We start from the raw sequence: 24,796 nt of genomic DNA on the forward strand, positions 1-24,796 counted from the left end.
TTAACATCCATCCATCCATTTTCTTTACCGCTTATCCTCACTCGGGTCGCGGGCTGCTGTAGCCTATCCCAGCTAACTTCGGGCGGGAGGCGGGGTACACCCGGTCGTCAGCCAATCACAGGGCACATAGAAACAAACAACCATTCACACTCACATTCACACCTACGGGCAATTTAGAGTCTTCAATCAACCTACCACTCATGTTTTTGGGATGTGGGAGGAAACTGGCACGGGGAGAACATGCAAACTCCACACAGGCGGGGCCGGGATTTGAACCCCAGTCCCCAGAACTGCGAGGCAGATGTGCTAACCAGTCGTTCACCGTGCCGGCAAAAATAAATGAATAAATAAATAAAATATTAACATTATACTTCGAAATGTATTCGTGGGCATCCTTTTCTCTTCTTCTAGCTTTCAGAACAACACAAGATTTTAAATTAAATAAAACGAGTGAACTTATTTGCAAAACTGTCTTTAGATTCTGTCCGGTCAGTCTGTCTGCTGCTGCTGCCTGTATGGCTGTATGGCTGTATGGCTCATCTGTGTAGGACCTAGACTTTGGAGCCAGAAGCTAATGGTTCAAGTCCCGTGGCAGACAAAATGTAAAAATGGCAACTAGTTGTTGTCTACTTCCTGACTACTGTCGCGGAGCCTTTGAGCAGAATTGAATAAAGTTTGCTTATTCCATCCATCTATCCATCCATCCGTTTTCTGTACCGCTTATCCTCACTACTTTCGCGGGCATGCTGTAGCCTATCCCAGCTATCTTCGGGCGAGAGGTGGGGTACACCTTGAACTGGTCGCCAGCCAATCGCAGGGCACATATAAACAAACCCAAGCATGAAATTCTGTTATGTAAGAAATCCATCCATCCTGTCTTCTGCTTATCTGGGGTCGGGTTGCGGTGGCAGCAGCTTTAACAGGGAATGCCAGAATTTCCCTCTCTCCACCCACTTCTTCCAGCACTTTCGGGGGGATCCTGAGGTGTTCCCAGGCCAACCTTAAGACAGTCTCTCCAGCGTGTCCTGGGTCATCCCCGGGGACATGCTGCTCACCAAGGGAGGCATCCAGGAGGCATCCTCACCAGCCACCTTGTCTATCATGCCATTTGTCATCGATCGTTTCTATCATTATTTATCATATTAATAGTTGTACACAGTCTTCCACACCAAAGGCAACCTTTTATTTTATTTTTTCAAAAATGTCTGCATAAGACTTTCTCTAGCAAATAACAAAGCAGGGTTCGACGTTAAGCCTTTTTGAGTGGCCTGAGCCAAGTTGTGGTGGCCCTGTCAGAACCTGTACTGACCCCGTAAAACATATGTTAAGTTTGTGGGTTTTTTTCAGATTTAGTCTTTATACTGTATTATTTGAAACTGTTGAAGTAATTATTAATACAAATACATTCATGACTAGGACTGTTAACCTCACTAAAATCAATGCATTGCAGTTGCACAAATTAATGTTTCAAAGAATAAATCCATTACAGAATTATTCAAATATTCACTTACATTCAATGACATTCCAACAATGCGTTATCTTGTGCCTTGATGTTGTGTACAAATGAGATGATGCATCCCAATGGGATATCCTTGAAATGAATAAATACGTGAATAATGCACAATAATAAATATATTTTTTATACAAAGCCAGTGGTCCCAAAATGTTTTAGTGCCACTGAATGTTTTAATGTGAATACAATTTGGGTTATTTACATTTAAACCCTAGAGATAAATAAACACGTTGTAGTATACAATATTATTTACATATGCCGGCCTTATGCCGTATTCCAGTGTTTCGACATAACGACGACGACACATACGCTACACTCGACACTCGTGGTGGTGCGCGTTTTCTTACTTTCAAGATGAATAAAGATCTCGTTTGGACACAGTTGTTGTCTGCAAATTATTGGTTATTAAATTATTATTAATCTGTCGATGAAGTTTCACTTTGTGTCGCTGCCCTTGTTCTTCACCGCCACGTCGTGGTCCCGATGCAGGCATTAGCTTCGTTAGCTTTGGTTATCGACTTGAGGCTAACACCTGTGTCCTGTCTATGCCTGTCTGTTTTTCTTTCCGTCATCATAACATGCTGTCTCGGTCAGGAACTTTCAGTGATAAAAGTATTTCAGTCCAAAAATGCACTTTTGGGCCATTTTCAGCTGGCAAAATCGTTCAGTGACTTGAAAATGCAGACCAGAGTCAATAGGTACGTGGCAGCCGACACCACGTGAAGTGATGTCATGCTGGGAAATGAAAGCACCGAGGACCAGCATTGATGGAGGTGTACAATTCCAATGGAATCGGTCAATTCGAGCCAATTCTAAATCGGAACATTTTTTTTTTATTTCCACCCCTCGTAGTAGTACTAGATCTTTCGGTCACAACCCACAACTCCAATACCAATGGAATCGGTCAATTCGACGCGGTTCAAAGTCGGAACATACATCTCTTTCGGTCAGAACCCACAACTCGTGACCGTAAGGGAGGGTAGAAACATACAGTGGGTACGGAAAGTATTCAGACCCGTTAAATTTTTCACTCTTTGTTATATTTCAGCAATTAGCAAAAATAGTTTAAGTTCATTTTTTTCCTCATTAATGTACACACAGCACCCCATATTGACAGAAAAAAAAATAATTGTTGAAATTTTTGCAGATTTATTAAAAGAAAAACTGAAATATCACACAGCCAGTATTCAGACCCTTTGCTGTGACACTCATATATTTAACTCTGGTGCTGTCCATTTCTTCTGATCATCCTTGAGATGGTTCTACACCTTCATTGGAGTCCAGCTGTGTTTGATTATACTGATTGGACTTGATTTAGAAAGCCACACACCTGTCTATATAAGACCTTAGAGCTCACAGTGCATGTCAGAGAAAATGAGAATCATGAGGTCAAAGGAACTGCCTGAAGAGCTCAGAGACAGAATTGTCACAAGGTACCGATCTGGCCAAGGTTACAAAAGAAATTCTGCTGCTTAAGGTTCCTAAGAGCACAGTGGCCTCCATAATCCTTAAATGGAAGACGTTTGGGGCGACCAGAACCCTTCCTAGAGCTGGTCATCCGGCCAAACTGAGCAATCAAGGGAGAAGAGCCTTGGTGAGAGAGGTCAAGAAGAACCCAAAGATCACTCTGGCTGAGCGCCAGAGATGCAGTCGGCAGAAGGTCAACTATCACTGCAGCCCTCCACCAATCGGCGCTTTATGGCAGAGTGGCCCGACGGAAGCCTCTCCTCAGTGCAAGACACATGAAAGTCTGCATGGAGTTTGCTAAACAAAATACCCGAAGGACTCCAAGATGGTGAGAAATAAGATTATCTGCTCTGATGAGACCAGGATAGAACTTTTTGGCCTTAATTCTAAGCGGTATGTGTGGATAAAACCAGGCACTGCTCATCACCTGAATGGCAGAGGATCCCCAAATCTAGGTGTGAAAAACTTGTTGCATCATTCCCAAAAAGACTCATGGCTGTATTAGCTGAAAAGGATGCTTCTACTAAATACTGAGCAAAGGGTCTGAATACGTATGGCTGTGTGATACTTCAGTTTTTCTTTTTTAATCAATCTGCAAAGATTTCAACAATTCCATTGTTTTCTGTCAATATGGGGTGCTGTGTATACATTGCGGGGGGAGGGGGGGGGAAGAGCTTTTAGCAATTTTAGCAAACGGCTACAATATAACGAGGGAAAATTTTAAGGGGATCTGAATACTTTTCGTACCCACTGTAGATCTATTTGTAAATTGAGAGCTTTGGCTTTTGACTCATCTCCTTCACTACGACAGACCGATACAGAGTCTGCATTACTGCAGAAGCTGCACAGATGTCTGTCAATTTCTGGCTCCATTCTTCCCTCACTGGACCTCTTCCTTTACCTGGAGAGGGCACTCCACCCTTTTCTGACTGAAGACCAGGGCCTCATATTTGGAGGTGCTGATTTTCATCCTAGCCGCTTCACATTTGGGTGCGAACCGCCCCAGCGGGATTTGAAGATCACAGCTGGATGAAGCCATCAGAACCACATCATCTGCAAAAAGCAGAGACTCAATGCTGAGGTCACCAAACTGGACCCTCTCAATGCCTCGGCTGTGCCTAGAATTTTTGTGCTCTTCGGCTTTTAGGTAAAGCAGAAAGGAGGATCTGTATCCCTTTTATGCCGGAACAGTTTTACTGTGTCACAGTGGACATTTTAAGCTGCCACTGTGGTTTCTTTAAATTCTGATGGATATTTATTGAGAAGTTTTTAAAGGGGAGTAACAGAAAAAACAAAAAGGAAAGCAAGTGAAAAGGTAACTAATGAATATAGGAAAAGACACCACCAAAAGAAAACACTAGCTGTAAACAAGAAGCATTATATACAGAGTACAATGACACATTGGATTTGAGTATTGTATGGGTCAATATTGCTACACCCTGTGAGGGAAGGACTGGACAATATTGGACGGGACAGGAGGGGAAGCAAAGAGGACAGGGTCGTGGACCCGGCTGTACAACTGAAGTGTGGTAGGAATGGCTATGTAAATTCTAAATATCGAAACAATTCTGTTTATTTCTGTCAATATGGAGTGCTGTGTGTACATTGAGGAAAAAATTTAACTTAAATGATTTTAGCAAAATGGCTGCAATATACTGTAACAAAGAGTAAAAATTTTAAGGGGGTCTGAATACTTTCCGTACCCACTCTATGTCAGTTTGCCAATCCTTGAATGCCCCCTAGAGGTCATTGATGTTTTAAAGTCTAAAATGCTAGAGAAGAATTTTTAAGATAGGTACTCAGTATGCAGTAAACAAGTTTCCAGTTTCAGTTTATTTTTGAAAGGGGACAATGCAATTTCATAAAACACATGAAGTACACATGGTTAAAAAAGCCAGAATTAGCCAGAAGGCTAGTTTTCATCTGTAGTCCCCTGCCCATGATGTAAAAAAGCAGTAAAATACATCTACAAGACAATATAATACAGGATACATAATCAAACTATACTATTAAGAGAGAATAAAACCATAATTTTTTTGATCATAACAAAAAGACAACATAACATACTTGTCTTTTAGTGTTGGCAGCTATAGGTGTTAACTAGCCACATTTTCAGTTTTTTTGTGAAGGCCTTGTATGTTGTAAGCAGTTTAACCTCCTTAGGTACTGAGTTCCACTCACCAGCGCTCCTCACTGACCAGGCTGACTTACTGAAAGTGCTCCTGCGCAGAGGAATGAGACAGTCACCTCTGACAGAGCCTCGAGTGACACGCTCAGTATGTATAATAAATGAACAAGTCATGTAAATTGACAAATTGCTCCATCTTGTGATTGAATCGGTGATCAGTAATCGTTTTTCCAAACTTGCTGATCGGTGATCGGACCCAAAAATCCTGATCTTGTAAAGCCTAATAATTAGATGTGTACCTAATGGGCTAATGGGGAATGAAATATTCATAATTAAGGGAATAATACATGACATTAAAATGTTTCCATCCTTCAAAAATAAGTAATGTGAACAAAATCTGCATTACTCCTGTGTCCTCTACTTTAATTAAATCACTCAGTCGGTTTTGTTTATTTATTTAGAAGCACTGCCTTGTGAGGATAAGTGGTAAAGAAAATGAATGGATGGATGACCTCGGGCAATTGTCATTAGATTATAGGTTATTTTTCATATGCTGTGATCTGGCGGCACGGTGGATGACTGGTTAGCACATCTGCCTCACAGTTCTGAGTTCAAATTCGGCCTCGCTTGTTCTCCCCGTGCCTGCGTGGGCTTTCTCCGGGTACTGCGGTTTCCTCCCACATCCCTAAAAACATTGATGGTACGTTAATTGAAGACTCTAAATTGCCCGTCGGTGTGAATGTGAGTGTGAATGGTTGTTTGTTTGTATGTGCCCTGCGATTGGCTGGTGACCAGTTCAGTCACCAAGTTCAATTTTAAAAATTCAAGTCAAAGTCGACTCGAGTCAACGCGAGTCAAGCCATTTGACTCGAGTCAACCCGAGTCAAGCCATTTGACTCGAGTCAACCCGAGTCAAGCCATTTGACTCGAGTCAACCCGAGTCAAGCCATTTGACTCGAGTCAACCCGAGTCAAGCCATTTGACTCGAGTCAACCCGAGTCAAGCCATTTGACTCGAGTCCCCCAAGCTCTGCTTCTTCGCGCACTTAATTCACTGCAGGGGTTTTTTGGAGCGTAAGCACCGCAATAAACGAGTTTAACTGCACATAACACCAGAAGATGCAAATCATTACGGCTAAGTAATTTGTTCACAAACAGTTTCTCAATACCATCTGAGAAATCCATCAAGCTCACAGGAATTAAAAAAGAAAATGTGAAATAAAGTAACAAAAGAATCCAATAGTGCTAAACATCTGTAATTTAAGATCACTTTAAGAATGCTACTTCTTTCAGGGAAAAACTCACATAAAAGCAAAACACACATGCAGGTAATCCTGCTCGCTTGACTTGATGTCAAGCATTCTGACACTTCAATGTCTAAAATGTTTTGGACGTTGCTACAATTTTTTTTTCTGAAATTGCTTTGTTAAAGTCAGGAATTGTTTCTTTTTTTTCCTTTTTGTTGATAGCAAAAGTTAATTTTCTTAAACAAATTGCATTTGCGGCGGCACGGTGGACAACTGGTTAGAGCGTCTGCCTCACAGTTCTGAAGACCGGAGTTCAATCCCTGGCCCCGCCTGTGTGGAGTTTGCATGTTCTCCCCATGCCTGCGTGGGCTTTCTGTGGGCACTCCGGTTTCAGGGTGTACCCCGCCTCCTGCCCGATGATAGCAGGGATTGGCTCCAGCACGCCAGCGATCCTTGTGAGGAGAAGCGGCTCAGAAAATGGATGGATGGAAAATTGCATTTGCATTATTTGTCAAAATGAATGCTAAATACCCCAAAAATCTAAGGTTGATTGTCTACTGTATTATGTACTGTATACAGACTCTTTCTTATTGTAAGGTTGTTGTTTTTTTCTTTGTTCAGTATCTTTTTCCAGATGCTGCTGTGGATAAGACAGAAAATAAAACTGCACAAACACATAGCTATGGAAAGCCTGCAAAAGATCAAAATACTGATGTAAGTAAATATTCAGTTATTAATCCTTTAAAACTACGTACTGTAGATGTGATATTTATGTATTTATGTCAGATCTTTGTATATTTAATAAAAATATGAGAGATCGCATTTATTGTAAAATACGGCATTTGAGACAATAAATCAATTTGAATGACAACTAGAAATCACTTATAAAGCCAGGGAAGTCATAGATGATTGGCAAGACTCTGGAGTAAATGTGTACTATACATTGATTGACTGTTAATGTAATTACAAAGCAACATTAGAAGCATATTTATTTGATTCTCATTTGGCCAGGAACTTTTTATTCAGTTGAAGTCGGCACCAGTTGAAAGTCTGACGCATCGGCTGGCACTGTGCACGTGTCTCGTCAACTACTACCATGGTGGGCTGCGGGCAGTGGCCTACCTCTGGCAGGAGTTTGTCCTTGAGTTGCGATACCGCTGGGAGAACAATTACCAAATCTGTGGGTGGGTATGACACAGTGGCTCACTATTGGTCTCACAATTATTAAGATCTGCTGTCAGAGCATTGTAGACAAGCGTATTCTACACACATCTGCTAAACTTATCTTTTTGTGCTATAAAACATAGTTGTGATTTTTATTTATTTTTTTTATTTTGTATTTGTTTTTATTTTGCCCTAACTAGATAAATAAATGGGAAAAAACAATAACACAAAACAGTGTTTGCCTGGTATATTGCAGATTTTGTTTTGGTCTACTTTTGATCCACTTGTCTATCCCAGAAATCCCCTGTAGTATATTGGAATTGTATTTTGTTTTGTTTAGTTTTTGAGCTGTGGATTTCTGCTTCTCAGTCAGTTCAGGTGGACGGCAATGTCTTGGTAGGTTTGCAGTTGTGCCATACTTTTTCCAATTTTTAATGATGGATTGAACGGTACTCCTTAGGATCTTTTTTATAACCTAACCTTGCTTTAAACGTCTCCACAACTTTATCCCTGACCTGTCTTGTGAGTTTCTTGGTCTTCATGGTGCTGTTGTTCACTGGTATTCTCAAACAAACCACTGAGTCCTTCACAGAACAAGTATATTTATACTAAGAGTAAATTACACGCTGGTGGACTCTTTTGAGACTTTAGGTGACTTGTGAAGGCAATTGATTGCACTGGATTTTATGTAGGGGCTGAATACAAATGCACACCACATGTTTCAGATTTATATTTCTTTACATTTCTGAAAATCGTATATCATTTTCCTTCCACTTCACAATTTTGTGCTACTTTGTTTTTGTTTTTAAATGTAATAAAGTACATTTGGTAGGTACAGCAAGAAAGAGAGAGAGATAGAAAGAAAAAGAGTACTGCGCTGCTGTATTTTAAAGTTGGTTATTATGGTGGTATTTGGAGTGCCTAAATCATCACACACATTTTTTACCTGGTGTAAACAGTTTGAGAACCACTGCTCTAAAGTATTTTTACCCTAATCCATTGAGCTTCCACACCCCTCATGGTACAAGCATGAGAACCTTGACATTTTTATGTTACAAAAACAGTTTAATCGGGGTGTCGGTGTGCAGTTTTTTATTATATATACATATATACATGTACATACATATACACAGTGCCACCAGAAAGTATTCACACCCCTTCACGTTGTTCCATATTTTGCAATGTTACAGACTTATTCTAAAGCTGATTTGAGTATAGTTTTCTTTAAGAAACAAAAAAAAAAGAAATCGACATAAAATATCCCATAATGACAAAGTGTAGTGACTATGGCCCGGTTGGCACAGCATTCTCCCAAACCGCCCCACTGTGCGCAAAGGCCACCAAAGGACGCCTGCCGTATGTCGGTTGGACCTTAAACTAATTAGCAGCTTCTCATCAAATCTGGATTCCAGATATCAAAGACCCTTGTGATGTGCAGAACTGATTGTGACCAAAAGGTTGGGAGAACCTCTCTTCAATAAGATCGAGCTGGGACAGATCGACGATAGCTGTATTAGTTGGATATGCCACAGATTGAACTATTACTCCCGGAACTTGAGTTATATTTAATCACCCCCTTTAAGACACCGGCGTTGCCCAAGGAAAGAAGCCGTCCATGCGTCTTCGATCCGTTTTCCTAGCCGTGATCTGTTGGCAGAGCCTCAGTAAGAAACTACCGACATTCCGTCGTGGTCACGCGCGTAGCTGAGAGCAAGAGCTGGGCCCGCCACAAGTTCAAACGGCAGGATAAGTTACAAGCACGCCGGGAAAACAACTGTTGTTTTGGCACCTCTTTTTGATTTTTACTTATTGGTGCATCTTCTTCAACTGAACCTGCTTTGTTTGCCTCCTGAGACGCACAGAGAAAGACCATTCCCAGGGACACCTGCTCTACAGTCGTGGGTAGCACAATAGTCGTTGCCAAAATGTGCAAGATGAGTGCCTAATAATTTTCGGGAAAATATTAGCTTCACACAAATCCCAACTTTGCTCTCTCTTGCGCTGAGTCAACGCAGTAAATGCTCACATTTTCATTTTTAGCCCAGCAACACATTTCCCTTTTTTCCGCCTATTCTTCTTTCTTTCACAAATCGTGTTTCCCTTTTGTAGTTAGACCCCTCTGTGTGTTTCCCTATAGATCCCTCGTAAATTTCATTAAATATTCGATACAATTTCACTCCTTGTTTTGATTTTAATAATGAAACCTCTGTAATCGAGAACTCGTATCTCATAAAATGTAGCAACCTTCAGATTATAAGACTGATAAGTTTTTTTGTCACGTTTCCTAGATTTTACACACATAAAAAAGAGACGTGGTGCCCTTTACGAGACAGTTTGATTGGGACGTTAAAACATAAATCGAACTAACCCAGAAGTGAACGCAGGCGTTCACCTTGGACGAATATATTTCTTAAATAAATTGTTTTGTCCAACACCAATATACGCTACAAAAGTAAAAACATTTTCAGACATTTGTGTAAATTTATAAACAAATTTAAACATTCGAACATAATAGGTACTGTATTTTCCGCACTATAAGGCGCACTTAAAAGCCTTTAATTTTCTCAAAAATCGACAGTGCGCCTTTTAACCCGTATGCATTGAGTTCCAAAATATGTAAAAATGTTTTTGTCCGATTTTGGTAAGCGCTCCGCTTGATTGACTGTCGGACCATTTCCCGCCGATATAGGGACGTAATACGTACACTACGTACACTGGCAGTGATAAACCAATTAGAGAACATTACGTAAAGCTACGTACAGTACGTACGCTTACCTCCGGTAGCTATACTGTACTACCGGTATGATGCAAAACAACATTTGTTTGGCTAAGGACCCCCGAAAATGGCATCAGCGAAGAGACATGCTTGCGAGGCACAATTCAAACTACAGGCTATCAGTTACGCGGTTGTAAATGGGAATAGAGCAGCCGCGAGAGAACTCAACATCAAGCACAAGAACAGCCGGGAGAAGCGTCTCTACAGTCACCATTCGACTGAAGGCAATAACGATAGCACAAGACATGAAGATTGAACACTTTCGAGGAGGTCCGTCTTGGTGCTTTCGTTTTATGAAAATGCGCCATCTCGCCATCCGCGCAAGGACTGCCGTGGCGCAGCAACTGCCAGCGAACTCCAACCGCTGGAGATTGGTGTAAACAGGGCATTCAAAGTGAAGTTTCGAGCGGCGTGGGAGCGATGGATGAGAGACGGCGATCACACCTTTACTAAGACTGGGAGGCAGCAAGTTACGCCACCATATGTGAATGGATTGTGGATGCCTGGGCTAAGGTATCTGCTTTGACTGTTGTCCAAGTTTTCCCGAAAGCTGGCATCATTGCTGAACAGCCACCCGGCAACAAGACTGACTCCGACAATGACGAGAGGGAACCTGGCATGTTTGATGGCGAAATTGCACAGGTGTTCAATTCAGATACAGAAGATGAGGACGTCAATGGATTTGTGACAAAAGATTGATCAAAAAATAATGTGAGTGTATTTTTACATACGTATTAGAATATAGTTCAACCAAAATCAGTTTTGCTTCCGTTACCTTGTTTTAGCATTCGCTGAATAATACAGTGCGCCTTATGTATGGCTTAAGTACAGAAATAGAATCCGTAATTGATACTACACCTTACAATCCGGTACGCCTTATGGTGCGGAAAATACGGTACATCAGTATTCACACCGTTTTTTATGACACAAACCTAAGCTCAGGTGCATCTGATTTCCACTGATCATGCTTCTACAACTGTGGTAAATTCAGTTGACTGAACAACATTTGGAATGGCGCACACCTGTTTAAATAAGGTCTCATAGTTGGCAGTGCATATCAGAGCAGAAACCAAGCAATGAAGTCTAAGGAATTGTCTAAAGACCTCCAAGACCGGATTGTGTCAAGTCACAAATCTGGGGAAGGATAAAAAACAATTTCAGCATCATTGAAGTCCCGAGAAGCACTCTGGTCTCGATTATTCGGAAATAGAAGAAGTTTGGAACCACCAAGACCCTGACTAGATCTGGACATCCAACCAAGCTGAGTAACCGGGGAAGAAGGGCCTTGGTCAGAGAGGTGAACAAGAACCCTATGGTCATTAACGTGGCGCTCCAGTGTTCCCTTGCGGAGATAGAACCATCCAGAAGGTCAACCATTCCTAACGCACTCCACCAATCAGGCCTTAATGGCCAGACGGAAGCCACGTCTCACTAAATGGCACGTGGCACGCCGCTTGGAGTTTGCAAAAGGCACCTTAAGGATTCTCAGAACTGCAGAAACAAAATTCTCTGGTCTGATGAAACCAAAATAGAACTTTTTGACCTGAATTGCAAGCGTCATATCTGGAAAGGAAGAGGCACTCCTCATCACCTGGCTAACACCATCCCGACTGTAAAGCATGGTGTGGCAGCATCATGCTGTGGGGCTGTTTTTCTGTTGCAGGAACTGGGCGACTAGTCCGCAGAGAGGGTAAAATGACAGCTGCCAAATATAGGGAAATTCTTCAAGAGAACTTGCTCTAGAGTGCTCTGGAACTGGACTAGGGCGTTGATGGACCTTCCAACACGACAATGACCCAAAGCACACAGCCAAGATAACAGAGAAGTGGCTTCAGGAAGGAGCAGCCCGTGAATGTCCTTGAGTCGGCCAGCCAGAGCCCGGACTTGAATCCAATCGAACATCTGGAAAGACCTAAAAATGGCCGTCCACCGACGCTGCCCATCCAATCTGACTGACCTTGAGAGGATCTGCAGAGAAGAATGGGAGAAAATGCCCCAAAACAGGTGTGCCAAGCTTGTAGAGACATACCCAAGAAGACTTGAGGCTGTGATTGTTGCCAAAGTTGCTTCAACAAAATATTAAGCCAAGGATGTGAATACTTATGTACCTATTGTTTAAGTGTTTACATTTTCAATACATTTGCACAACTGTCTGAAAAAAATGTATATACTTTGTCATTATGAGCTGTTTTATGTATTTTTCTTTTTTTTTTTTAAAGAAAACTATACTCAAATCAGCTTTAGTATAAGTCTTCCAAAATGTGAAGGGGTGTGAATACTTTCTGGTGGCACTGTATACATACATACATATATCCACTGTCACTCAGTCGACTGAACAAATTTTGTCTTTTTTCTCTCCTCCAATATCTGCAGATTGCTTGGCGAAGAGCCACCTGATCTTCGCTGTTGTCTTCTGCATCAAAAGTTTCAGGTAGCGATGGCTGCATGATATGATGCAGAACTAGGTTTTTTAAAGGGAACCCTGATTGTTCAGAAATGTTCACCTTATACTAATTATAATAATTCGGGATCACTAAAGTACTGTGTTTTACCAAGTCTGACTTTGCAAAAATAAAAAAATTACGAATATCACGAATTAACCTGTGAAGTCTGTCATAATACACACAGGAGCCTTGGATGTGGCAGTATTTTATTGATCTCCTAAACAAAGTGCAATGTTTGAATGCCAACGCGTTTTTTAAGTGGACCTCTCCAAACAGTACCTTGAGGAAATGAACATTTCAGCAGATTATTGATGCTAATCAGATGGCTAAAAGATGTGTGGTCTGCTCTGTCAGTGTATTTGATTTACAATTTAAACATTTTCTGAGAACGGAGACATCCTTTCAAGGCGGATGGTCTCTGTCTGAACAAAGAAGGTGCAAAACGTTTAGGTGTAAATATTTTTTATTATGTGTGTCACGAGTCTCAAAAGGAAAACATGGAACTGAATGGTGCAGTACAAAAGATGCATGCTGAAAGTCTTAACAGTAGTCTTCAGCATCATCAAAGCAGTCGAACGAACAAACGATAAGCCACCTCTATGGAATACAAAAAGTGCAGTCGGCGGCTTCAGGTTGACCAATTGTTGTTGTTTTTTTGTTTTTTGTTTTTTTTTCTACGGCCACCACACCCCCTCCCCCAACCGTGTTGAGCTGCAACTTGTGATTTCACCTCAAACCGCAACAGAAAACGTCAAATCCATTTCCAGCCCAAATGAGTCTCTCCTGAATTTCACTGACAAGATGAAGAACCTTATCAATATTGAAATCCAACTCACACCGCATCTTCCTCATCCTTCAGCTCCTCCCATTCCACCTCGCCTGAAACATCCTTCCATCCATCCATTTTCTACCGCTTATCCGGGTCGGGTCGCGGGGGCAATAGCTTTAGCAGGGACGCCCAGACTTCCCTCTCCCCAGCCACTTCATCCAGCTCTTCCGGGGGGATCCCGAGGCGTTCCCAGGCCAGCCGAAGGACGTAGTCTCTCCAGCGTGTCCTGGGTCGTCCCCGGGGTCTCCTCCCGGTGGGACGTGACGGGAACACCTCACCAGGGAGGCGTCCGGCACGCATCCCAGCCACCTCATCTGGCTCCTCTTGATGTGGAGGAGCAGTGACTCTACTCTGAGATCCTCCCGGATGACCGAGCTTCTCACCCTATCTCTAAGGGAGAGCCCGGACACCCTGCAGAGGAAACTCATTTCGGCCGCTTGTATCCGGGATCTGGTTCTTTCGGTCACGACCCACAGCTCGTGACCATAGGTGAGGGTAGGAACGTAGATCGACCGGTAAATTGAGAGCTTCGCCTTTTGGCTTAGCTCCTTCTTTACCACAACGTACCGATACAAAGTCCGCATCACTGCAGACGCCGCACCGATCTGCCTGTCGATCTCCCGTTCCATTCTTCCCTCACTCGTGAACAAGACCCCAAGATACTTGAACTCCTCCACTTGGGGCAGGATCTCATCCCCGACCTGGAGAGGGCATGCCACCCTTTTCCGACTGAGGACCATGGTCTCAGATTTGGAGTTGCTGATTCTCATCCCAGCCGCTTCACACTCGGCTGCGAACTGCTCCAGTGACAGTTGGAGGTCACGGCTTGATGAAGCCAACAGAACCACATCATCTGCAAAAAGCAGAGATGCAATACTGAGGCCACCAAACCGGACCCCCTCTACGCCTTGGCTGCGCCTAGAAATTCTGTCCATAAAAGTTATGAACAGAATCACTGACAAAGGGCAGCCTTGGCGGAGTCCAACCCTCACCGGGAACGAGTCCGACTTACTGCCGGATATGCGGACCAAACTCTGACTCCGGTCGTACAGGGACCGAACAGCCCGTATCAGGGGGTTCGGTACCCCATACTCCCGAAGCACCCTCTACAGCTCCCCAAGGAAACACATGTAGACTGGTTGGGCGAACTCCCATGCACCCTCAAGGACCCTGCTGAGGGTGTAGAGCTGGTCCACTGTTCCATGGCCAGGACGAAAACCACACTGCTCCTCCTGAATCTGAGATTCAAAAAGGCCCGATAGGACTCCTTCTTCAGCTTGACGGCATCCCTCACCATTTGTGTCCACCAACGGGTTCGGGGATTGCTGCCACGACAGGCACCGACCACCTTACGGCCACAGCTCCGGTCGGCCGCCTCAGCAATGGAGGCGCGGAACATGGTACACTCGGACTCGATGTCCCCCGCCTCTCCCGGAACATGAGTAAAGTTCTGTCGCAGGTGGGAGTTGAAACTCCTTCTGACAGGGGATTCTGCCAGATGTTCCCAGCAGACCCTCACAATACGTTTGGGCCTGCCACGTCGGACCGGCATAATCCCCCACCAACAGAGCCAACTCACCACCAGGTGGTGATCAGTTGACAGCTCCGCCCCTCTCTTCACCCGAGTGTCCAAGACATGCGGCCACAAGTCCGATGACACGACCACAAAATCGATCATCGAACTGCGACCTAGGGTGTCCTGGTGCCAAGTGCACGTGTGGACACTCTTATGCTTAAACATGGTGTTCATTATGGACAATCCGTGACGAGCACAGAAGTCCAAGAAACCGCTCGGGTTCTGATCGGGGGGCCGTTCCTCCCAATCACGCCCTTCCAGGTCTCACTGTCATTGCCCACGTGAGCATTGAAGTCCCCCAGCAGAACGATGGAGTCCCCAGCGGCAGCGCTCTCCAGCACCCTCTCCAAGGACTTCAAAAAGGGTGGGTACTCTGAACTGCTGTTTGGTGCATAGGCACAAACAACAGTCAGAACCCATCTCCCCACCCGAAGGCGGAGGGAGGCTACCCTCTCGTCCACCGGGGTGAACCCCAACGTACAGGCGCCAAGCCGGGGGACAATAAGTATACCCACACCTGCTCGGCGCCTCTCACCGTGGGCAACTTCAGAGTGGAAGAGAGTGCAACCCCTCTCAAGAGGACTGGTACCAGAGCCCAAGCTGTGTGTGGAGGCGAGTCCGAGTATATCTAGTCGGAACTTCTCGACCTCACAGACCAGCTCGGGCTCCTTCCCTGCCAGAGAGGTGTCATTCCACATCCCTAGAACCAGCTTCTGTAGCCGGGGATCGGATCGCCAAGGTCCGCGCCTTCGGCCACCGACCAGCTCACACTGCACACGACCCCAATGGCCCCTCCTACAGGTGGTGAGCCCATGGGAAGGGGGAACCACGTTACCCTTTAGGGCTGTGCCCGGCCGGGCCCCATGGGTGCAGGCCCGGCCACCAGGCGCTCTCCTTCGAGCCCACCACCAGGCCTGGCTCCAATGGGGGGCCCTGGTTAACGAATGCCTGCAATATAACAAGAGTGAAAAATTTAAGGGTGTTTGAATACTTACCGTACCCACTGCATGTTTATTCATGCAATTTTACATTATTTTATTAATTAAATAATTAAATAATTAATTCACTACCCAGAATGCACTACGACTAAAAAACAATGATAACCTATGTTGAAATTACGTTTTGTGAAAATATATTCATTCATCTTCTGTACCGCTTATCCTCGCTAGGGTCGCGGGCGTGCTGCAGCCTATCCCAGCTAAAAACCAACATTGAATGCCCGTGACCTTCGATCCCTCAGGCGGCACTGCATCAAAAACCGACATCAATGTGTAAAGGGTATCACCACATGGGCTCAGGAACACTTCAGAAAACCAATGTCAGTAAATACAGTTAAGCGCTGCATCTGCAACTTGAATGTCTACTATGCAAAGCAAAAGCCATTTATCAACAACGCCCAGAAACGTCGCCGGCTTCTCTGGGCCCGAGCTCATCTAAGATGGACTGATGCAAAGTGTTCTCTGGTCCGACGAGTCCACATTTCAAATTGTTTTTGGAAATTGTGGACGTCATGTCCTCCGGGCCAAAGAAGAAAAGAACCATCCGGATTGTTATGGACGCAAAGTTCAAAAGCCAGCATCTGTGATGGTATGGGGCTGTTTTAGTGCCAATCATATGGGTAACTTACACATCTGTGAAGGCACCATTAATGCTGAAAGTTACAGTTTTGGAGAAACATATGCTGCCATCTAAGCAACGTCTTTTTCATGTAAGACATTCACCTCCAAGACATTCTGAGCCAACTCTTCTTTTAAAATAACCCTGTCTCCATTTCTCTTCCAATCTACACCATGGTAAAATAATTTAAACCCTGCCCCTAAACTTGTAGACCTACTGCCTTTCCACCTGGTCTCCTGTACATACAATATATCAACCTTTCTCCGAATCATCATGTCAACCAACTCCCGAGATTTTCCTGTCATAGTCCCAACATTCAAAGTCCCCACATTCAGTTCTAGGCTCTGTGCTTTCCTCTTCTCTTTCTGCCGAAGAACCCGCTTTCCACCTCTTATTTGACTTCAACCCACAGTAGCTGACTTTCCAACGGCGCCCTGCAGGTTGACGGCGCCGGTGGCAGACATTGTTAGCCCGGGCCACGACCGATCCGGTATGGAATTCTTTGGATGAACGCTCATATTTGTTTGGCAAAGTTTTAAACCGGATGCCCTTCCTGACGCAACCCTCTGCATTTATCCGGGCTTGGGACCGGCCTCCAGTTTGCACTGCCTTGTGGCCCCCATAGGGCGCATTATGAAGTGTAAAATACAACAACGGAGACCCCGGACTGTTGAAGAGCTGAAGCTGTACATCAAGCAAGAATGGGAAAGAATTCCACCGACAAAGCTTCAACAATTAGTGTCCTCAGTTCCCAAACGTTTATTGAATGTTGTTAAAACAAAAGGTGATGTAACACAGTGGTAAACATGACCCTGTCCCAGCTTTTTTGGAAGGTGTTGCAGCCATAAAATTCTAAGTTAATGATTATTTGCTAAAAACAATCAAGTTTATCAGTTTGGGCATTAAATATCTTGTCTTTGTAGTGTATTCAATTAAATATAGGTTGCATTGCATTCTGGTTTTATTTGCTTCTCCCAAATTCATTGGAATTGGGGATATATATATATATATATATATATATATATATATATATATATATATATATATATATATATATATTAATAAATATTTTAGTATTTGAATTAGAAGTTAACTCATCTTAAATAACAGGCTTAAACCAATTCCACTGACTAAATCATTGTATGTATAGATATAAATGTTTAGAGTATTTAAATTGGAAGTTAACTCATCCTGCAATTCACACTATGCATGCAATACATATGACCATTTGCACAATATAATGCTTTCAAATAAAGCTTTATTACCGTAAATATTCTACCTCTATAAAGGTGGTCATAATCCTATTTGGTGGTAATAATCATATAATCACTGTCAGAGAAGTATTAATTGGTATTGTTGTGGATGTAACTTTCCGTGTGTAGAGCTGTACTGCATTATAATGGCAGTGTGCTATCTGGTATTTTAAGTAACACAATCAGTTATTATTTTATTGAAGTCAAAAATATTCATTAGAAATAAGTCTTAATGTGATGCAGTACAGTTCTCCACCAATGCAAACAAAATTTTTTTTTTACAGTTTGTTTTGGCTGTTTGTATAGATGCTGAATTGCTGCATGAAGAGGAAGCAAGCCAGAGATCACATTTGCAAGACCCCTGAGAGAAGCAAAGAAATTGCCGTCCAGAACATCCACCAATTGACAGAATTTACAGGAGCGACTTCATCCACACAAATAGCTGCTGCGTCACCTGGGAAATCCTTGGACTCTTGGAGTGACAGTGAAGAAGAGTTCTATGAATGTTTGAGTGATCAGGGGGACACTGAGTCTCCATGTATTAGAAGGGAAAAAGATGGCACTAAAACGAGAGCAGAGGGCAGGATGCACCCCTATAACAACATGACCCTTCTGAACTCTTCGGAGCTTCTCTTTATTCCTGTGACACAAGTAATTTTTTCTCTCAATTACTTTTTAATTATTTTAAAAGCACGCTTTTAATATACATAACTTATTTACCAAACAATACTGCTATGTGGATTACTGAGTTGGTATGGAAATGTTTATCTAAAATGTAACAGGCAATATATGACAAAAATTGCTCATGTTTTATTATTATTCAACAGTGTCCACTTGGTGGAGATATTTGTCAGTGCTGTCTCTTTTCCAAAATTGTATTTATTCATCTGTCTACTCATTAAATGTAGATATGAGAAAATGTAAATGTATATTGTGCATGTCAAATGTGCATTAATTGCTTTTATGTTTTACCAGGAACCTGCTCCCATGACTGAAGATTTATTAGAGGAGCAGTCAGAAATACTTGCAAAACTGGGAACATCAGCCGAAGGTGCCCAACTTCGTGCTCGGATGCAAAGTGCCTGTCTTCTCTCTGACATGGAGTCTTTTAAGGTTAGACACACTAAGTAGGCCGTAAAGTACACTTGGTGTCTTGGTATTGGTGTTTGACTTTATAACTGAAAAGTTGCAAACCGCTGGTGTTTTGATTTGGATTTTTTTGTTCCTTGTCCTCTTACCCCTTTGAGCATCATTTATATGTGAGGTGCAACACTTCAAATCTATGTTTGTTTAGATTCTCGGTCTTCCAGGACATGGTAATCTGCAGGGTAATCTAAAAAAGGTCGATTGATGCAGCTGGACTCTTCTTGTTTGTTGATGTTTCACTTCTTGCGTTCTAATTTTTTGTAAGTGTGGAGTCTTCCTATTTCTATCTTTGTTGGATGTGTCCCCTGGGGGTGGTCACAAGAGAGTTACTGTTGCCAGGTATGGATGGTGAATGACTGTCCTGCATACCAACTGGTTGTTCAACTGCCTAATGACAAAACAGTCATTCTTCCAGGGCAATGAGACAATCTTTTGTGGGTAGATGTCAGGATATAGTAGTAAGCAGACAACAGGTGATGGCGTGACTCTCCACCTGTTTAGACCAGGGCCTTTCTAGTTTGCTATATTACTTGTTTCACATCTCTTTCAAACCAGTGGTCCTCCCCATCCAGAATTTCAACATTGTTGTCGTCAAAGAGTGACCCTTTACCTTTTTTGTGATGCAAATGATCTGCTAACTCTGAACCCAAAGAAACTGCTCTCCTATTTCGTCTGTTTAAGGTTTGCTTTGTCTCTCCAATACAGAGGTCATTGCTCTCCTCACTACACTATACTTAACCCACATTTCCGATGAATGAATGTGCTTGGATTTTGAGTGGTGGTCGGAAGGGCCTTAGGCATAGGCATAGCCACGCTTCCTGTCAGACTGCCCCAGGGCAGCTGTGGCTACACAAATAGCTTACCATCACTAGGGTCCGACTGTGGAGTGAATGAATGCGTGCAATTGTAAAATGTCTTTTGTGTGCCTTCAAAAGCCCTCTTATAAGTGGTATGTAAGCCAGGGTTGTCCAAACCTTTTTTCTCCAAGGGCCGCATACAATAAAAACAAAGGCTGCAAGGGCCACTTTGAAATTGTTCAACTTTAATTTACTAAACATGCTAAAACAACACGTTCTTCACTCACCAATATACACCACTACTGAAGATGGAGAACATGTCCTAGTTTTTATAACAACTTTGAAATTTCTCTATAGAGCAAGTACACTTGTTACAATTGTCGGGCAACATTTCCAGCATTTATAGTTTACAAAACCCCTCAAACTTCTAGGGGAGTAGGATAAAAAAAAAAGTGAGGAGGACGAATGAGCCCCCACCCTCCAGCAGCCCAGATCGCAAGTGCAAGGTCAAGAAGATAGAACATCATATACATTCGAGTGACCCTTTGGCGTTCACATGCTTCTGGAATGAGAAAATAAGCAATAGTCACATTACAGAATCATCTTTATCAGAATCAGAATCAGAATCATCTTTATTTGCCAAGTATGTCCAAAACACACAAGGAATTTGTCTCCGGTAGTTGGAGCCGCTCTAGTACAACAGACAGTCAATTTACAGAACACTTTGGAGACATAAAGACATTAACAAAAAACAACAACAAACAACAATTGTGCAAAAAGATGCAGAGTCCTCAGTTCGAATGGCTAATATCGCAATAGTCCGGTGCAATGACCATTGTGCAAGGGCACTGAGACTTCAAGGAGTGTATGCGGTTTAAAGTGACGAGTAGTGCGATAATCTGGGACAATGGTTGTGCAAATGTTACAGATACTCCTCAATCAGTGTGCAAATGGAGCAGATACTACTCTGGCATGAGTGGCCACTATATGCAAATAGTGCAGCACGGCGAGACAACTACAGTGAGTGCACGAGTAATACATAATACAGAAATGTGACAACGAACTCAAGTCAAAAAATTGCCAGCTTGTTGTAATGGAATTGTAAGTTAGCTGTTCAAGAAGTTGATTGCAAGAGGGAAGAAGCTGTTGGAATGTCTACTAGTTCTAGTTTGCATTGATCGGTAGCGCCTACCTGAGGGAAGGAGCTGGAAGAGCTGGTGACCAGGGTGGGGAGGGTCCGAGAGGATTTTGCACGCCCTTGTCTTAGTTCTGGCAGCGTGCAAGTCCTCAAGGGTGGGTAGGGGGGGTACCGACAATCCTTTCAGCAGTTTTGATTGTCCGTTGCAGTCGGAGTTTGTCCTTTTTTGTAGCAGCACCAAACCAGACTGTGATGGAAGAACACAGGACTGATTCGATGACCGCTGTGTAGAACTGTCTCAGCAGCTCCGGTGGCAGACCATGCTTTCTCAGAAGCCGCAGGAAGTACATCCTCTGCTGGGCCTTTTTGAGGACGGAGTTGATGTTGGTCGCCCACTTCAGGTCCTGGGAGATTGTAATTCCCAGGAACTTGAAGGTCTCGACGGTTGACACAAGGCAGCTGGACAGCGTGAGGGGCAGCTGTGGCGAAGGATGCCTCCTGAAGTCCACGATCATCTCTACAGTCTTGAGCGTGTTCAGCTCCAGGTTGTGTCGGCCGCACCACAGCTCCAGCCGCTCCGCTTCCTGTCGATATGCAGACTCGTCACCGTCCTTGATGAGGCCGATGACAGTGGTGTCATCTGCAAACTTCAGGAGTTTGACAGTCGGGTTCGCTGAGGTGCAGTCGTTCGTGTAGAGAGAGAAGAGCAGCGGAGAGAGGACACAACCTTGGGGCGCCCCAGTGCTGATGCTGCGTGTGGATGAGGTGGCCTCCCCCAGCCTGACCTGCTGTGTCCTGCCCGTCAGAAAGCTGTAAATCCACTGGCAGATGGCAGGTGAGACGCTGAGCTGGAGAAGCTTGGATGAAAGGAGTTCAGGGATGATGGTGTTGAACGCTGAGCTGAAGTCCACGAACAGGATCCTCGCGTAGGTCCCTGCACTGTCGAGGTGTTCTAGGATGAAGTGCAGTCCCATGTTGACTGCATCATCCGCAGATCTGTTCGCTTGGTAGGCAAACTGCAGGGGGTCCAGCAGGGGACCTGTGACACTCTTGAGGTGGTCCAGCACAAGACGTTCAAAGGACTTCATGACCACAGATGTCAAAGCGACAGGCCTGTAGTCATTCAGACCCGAGATTGCAGGTTTCTTGGGGACTGGGATGATGGTGGAGCGTTTGAAGCAGGATGGAACTTCGCACATTTCCAGTGATCTGTTGAAGATCTGAGTGAAGACTGGCGCGAGCTGGTCCGCGCAGACTTTGAGGCAGGATGGAGACACGTGGTCCGGGCCTGCCGCTTTGTTAATCTTTTGTTGTTTGAAGATGCGTCTCACATCCTGTTCATGGATGGTTAACGCAGAGGTCAGAGGTGTGATTGTGGTCGCGGGTGCGGCCGGATTGGTGTGTGGTGTGAAACTGTCCTTTTCAAATCTGCAGTAGAAGGTATTCAAGTCGTTGGCTAGTGTGCTATTGTTCTCAGCTTGGGGGGATCGTCGCTTGTAATTAGTCAGCGACTGGAATGCATGCCAGACTGATTTAGAGTCGTTTGCGCTAAACTGTTTTTCCAACTTTGCTGTATAGATCCTCTTTGCAATGTTAATTTCTTTGGTCAGCTGGTTTCTAGCTCGATTATACAGGGCCCTGTCCCCGCTCTGATATGCGTCCTCCTTAGCTTGGCGAAGCTGCTTAAGTTTAGCAGTGAACCACGGCTTATTGTTGTTGAATGTGCGAAATGATTTTGTTGGAACACAGACCTCTTCACAGAAACTGATATAGGATGTAACAGTGTCCGTATATTCATCCAGGCTGCCAGCTGAATTTTCAAAGACACTCCAGTCTGTGCAGTCTAAGCAGCTTTGAAGTTCCATCTTGGCTTCATTTGTCCACTTTTTGACTGTTTTCACTGTAGGCTTCGCACATTTAAGTTCTTGCCTGTACGTCGGTATTAAGTGAATTAAGCAGTGATCAGACGAGCCCAAGGCTGCACGAGGTATAGCACGGTATGCGTTTTTTACCGTGGTGTAGCAGTGGTCTAAAGTATTATTTTCCCTGGTAGGACAGTCGATGTGCTGCTTGTATTTAGGGAGTTCGTGGTTGAGTTTAGCTTTGTTAAAGTCCCCAAGAATAATGAGGGGTGAGTCGGGGTGTTTTTTTTCAATTTCGTTGACTTGATCGGCGAGCGTTAGCAATGCGGCGTTCGTGTTAGCTTGAGGCGGAATATAGACTCCAGCGAAAATGAATGATGCGAACTCACGTGGCGAGTAGAATGGTTTACAATTTAAGAATAGCGACTCCAAATGCGGGCTGCAGTGTGTGCTGAGCACCGTGACGTCCGTACACCATTTTTCGTTGATATAGAGGCATATCCCACCGCCCTTTGTTTTCCCCGATGATTCCATGTCGCGGTCCGCTCGATGAATGTGGAAACCGGGAAGCATAATGCCGGCATCGGGTACAGCGTCGCAAAGCCAGGTCTCCGTGAAGCACATGGCCGCGGAACGTCCGAAGTCTTTACGTGTCTTTAACAGAAGATGAAGCTCGTCCATTTTGTTGGGTAGGGAGCGTACATTCGCGAGGTGGATCGATGGGAACGCCAATCTGTGTCCTCTCTTGCGGAGTTTCACCTGAATGCCGGCTCGCTTCCCTCTGTGGCGCCGCTTCCGTCTCCATGCGCCGAAAACCGCGGACGCCGCTCCGGTGAGTAACTCTGGGAAAAAACTGAGCGGATTTTCGAAAGTTGGTGACAGAAAGTCTGGAGTAGACTCCTTGATGGTTAGCAGGTCTCCCCTTGTGTAAGTGAGTCGTGTAAGGTCTCCAAAGACGGACGAAAAACACAAAAACAAAGACAATACTAGAGAGCGCGTTACCGAGGCGACCACACTGGTAGGCGCCATCTTGCATTCAACCTATATTTCAGACAAGATGGCGCCTAACCGAGTGGTCGCCTCAGTAACACGCTTTCTAGTACTGTCTGTTTTTGTATCATTCGTTCGTCTGTGGAGACATTACGCGACTTACTTACACAAGGGAAGACGAGCTAAATATTAGGGAGTCTTCTCTGCTCTCATCGATTCACCTCGCAAATCTATGGTCTGTACCCAACAAAATGGGCAAGCTTCATCTTCTCACAAAGACCAGTAAAGACGTAAGACGTTCCTCCGCCCTGTCCTTCACAGAGACATGGCTAGGTGAACGCATCCCTGATGGCACCGTGATGCTTCCGGGCTTTAAACGACACCGAGCGGACTGCATTATGTAGGGGCAAAAAAATATTTAGTCAGCCACCAATTGTGCAAGTTCTCCCACTTAAAAAGATGAGAGAAGCCTGTAAGTTTCATCATCGGTATACCTCACCTATGAGAGACTAAATGAGAGAAAAAAAATAAAAATCCAGAAAATCACAGTCTGATTTTTAAAGACTTTATTAGCAAATTATGGTGGAAAATAAGTATTTCGTCAATAAAAAAAAGTTAATCTCAATACTTTGTTATATACCCTTTGTTGGCAATGACAGAGGTCAAATGTTTTCTGTAAGTCTTCACAAGGTTTTCCCACACTGTTGCTGGTATTTTGACCCATTCCTCCATGCATATCTCCTCTAGAGCATTGATCTTTTGGGGCTGTGGCTGGGCAACACAGACTTTCAACTCCCTCCAAACATTTTCTATGGGGTTGAGATCTGGAGACTTACGAAGCCACTCCTTC

The 24,796-nt window shown here is 44.0% G+C and overlaps 1 protein-coding gene across 5 annotated transcripts in view; it reads left to right on the forward strand.

The window, feature by feature from the left end:
* The window catches only part of rab3gap1 (RAB3 GTPase activating protein subunit 1), a 176,299-nt gene that overhangs the window by 83,026 nt on the left and 68,477 nt on the right, over window positions 1-24,796 (forward strand). For all 5 annotated transcript variants that reach the window (XM_061792738.1, XM_061792736.1, XM_061792737.1 and 2 more), the window contains 5 exons: window positions 6,976-7,068; window positions 7,366-7,538; window positions 12,668-12,725; window positions 18,320-18,664; window positions 18,989-19,126. In XM_061792738.1, coding sequence (XP_061648722.1) covers window positions 6,976-7,068; window positions 7,366-7,538; window positions 12,668-12,725; window positions 18,320-18,664; window positions 18,989-19,126 — 807 coding nt within the window. The remainder of the gene's footprint in view (window positions 1-6,975; window positions 7,069-7,365; window positions 7,539-12,667; window positions 12,726-18,319; window positions 18,665-18,988; window positions 19,127-24,796) is intronic.

The sequence above is a fragment of the Phyllopteryx taeniolatus genome, chromosome 12, assembly GCF_024500385.1.
Source record: "Phyllopteryx taeniolatus isolate TA_2022b chromosome 12, UOR_Ptae_1.2, whole genome shotgun sequence".
Classification (NCBI taxonomy): domain Eukaryota; kingdom Metazoa; phylum Chordata; class Actinopteri; order Syngnathiformes; family Syngnathidae; genus Phyllopteryx; species Phyllopteryx taeniolatus.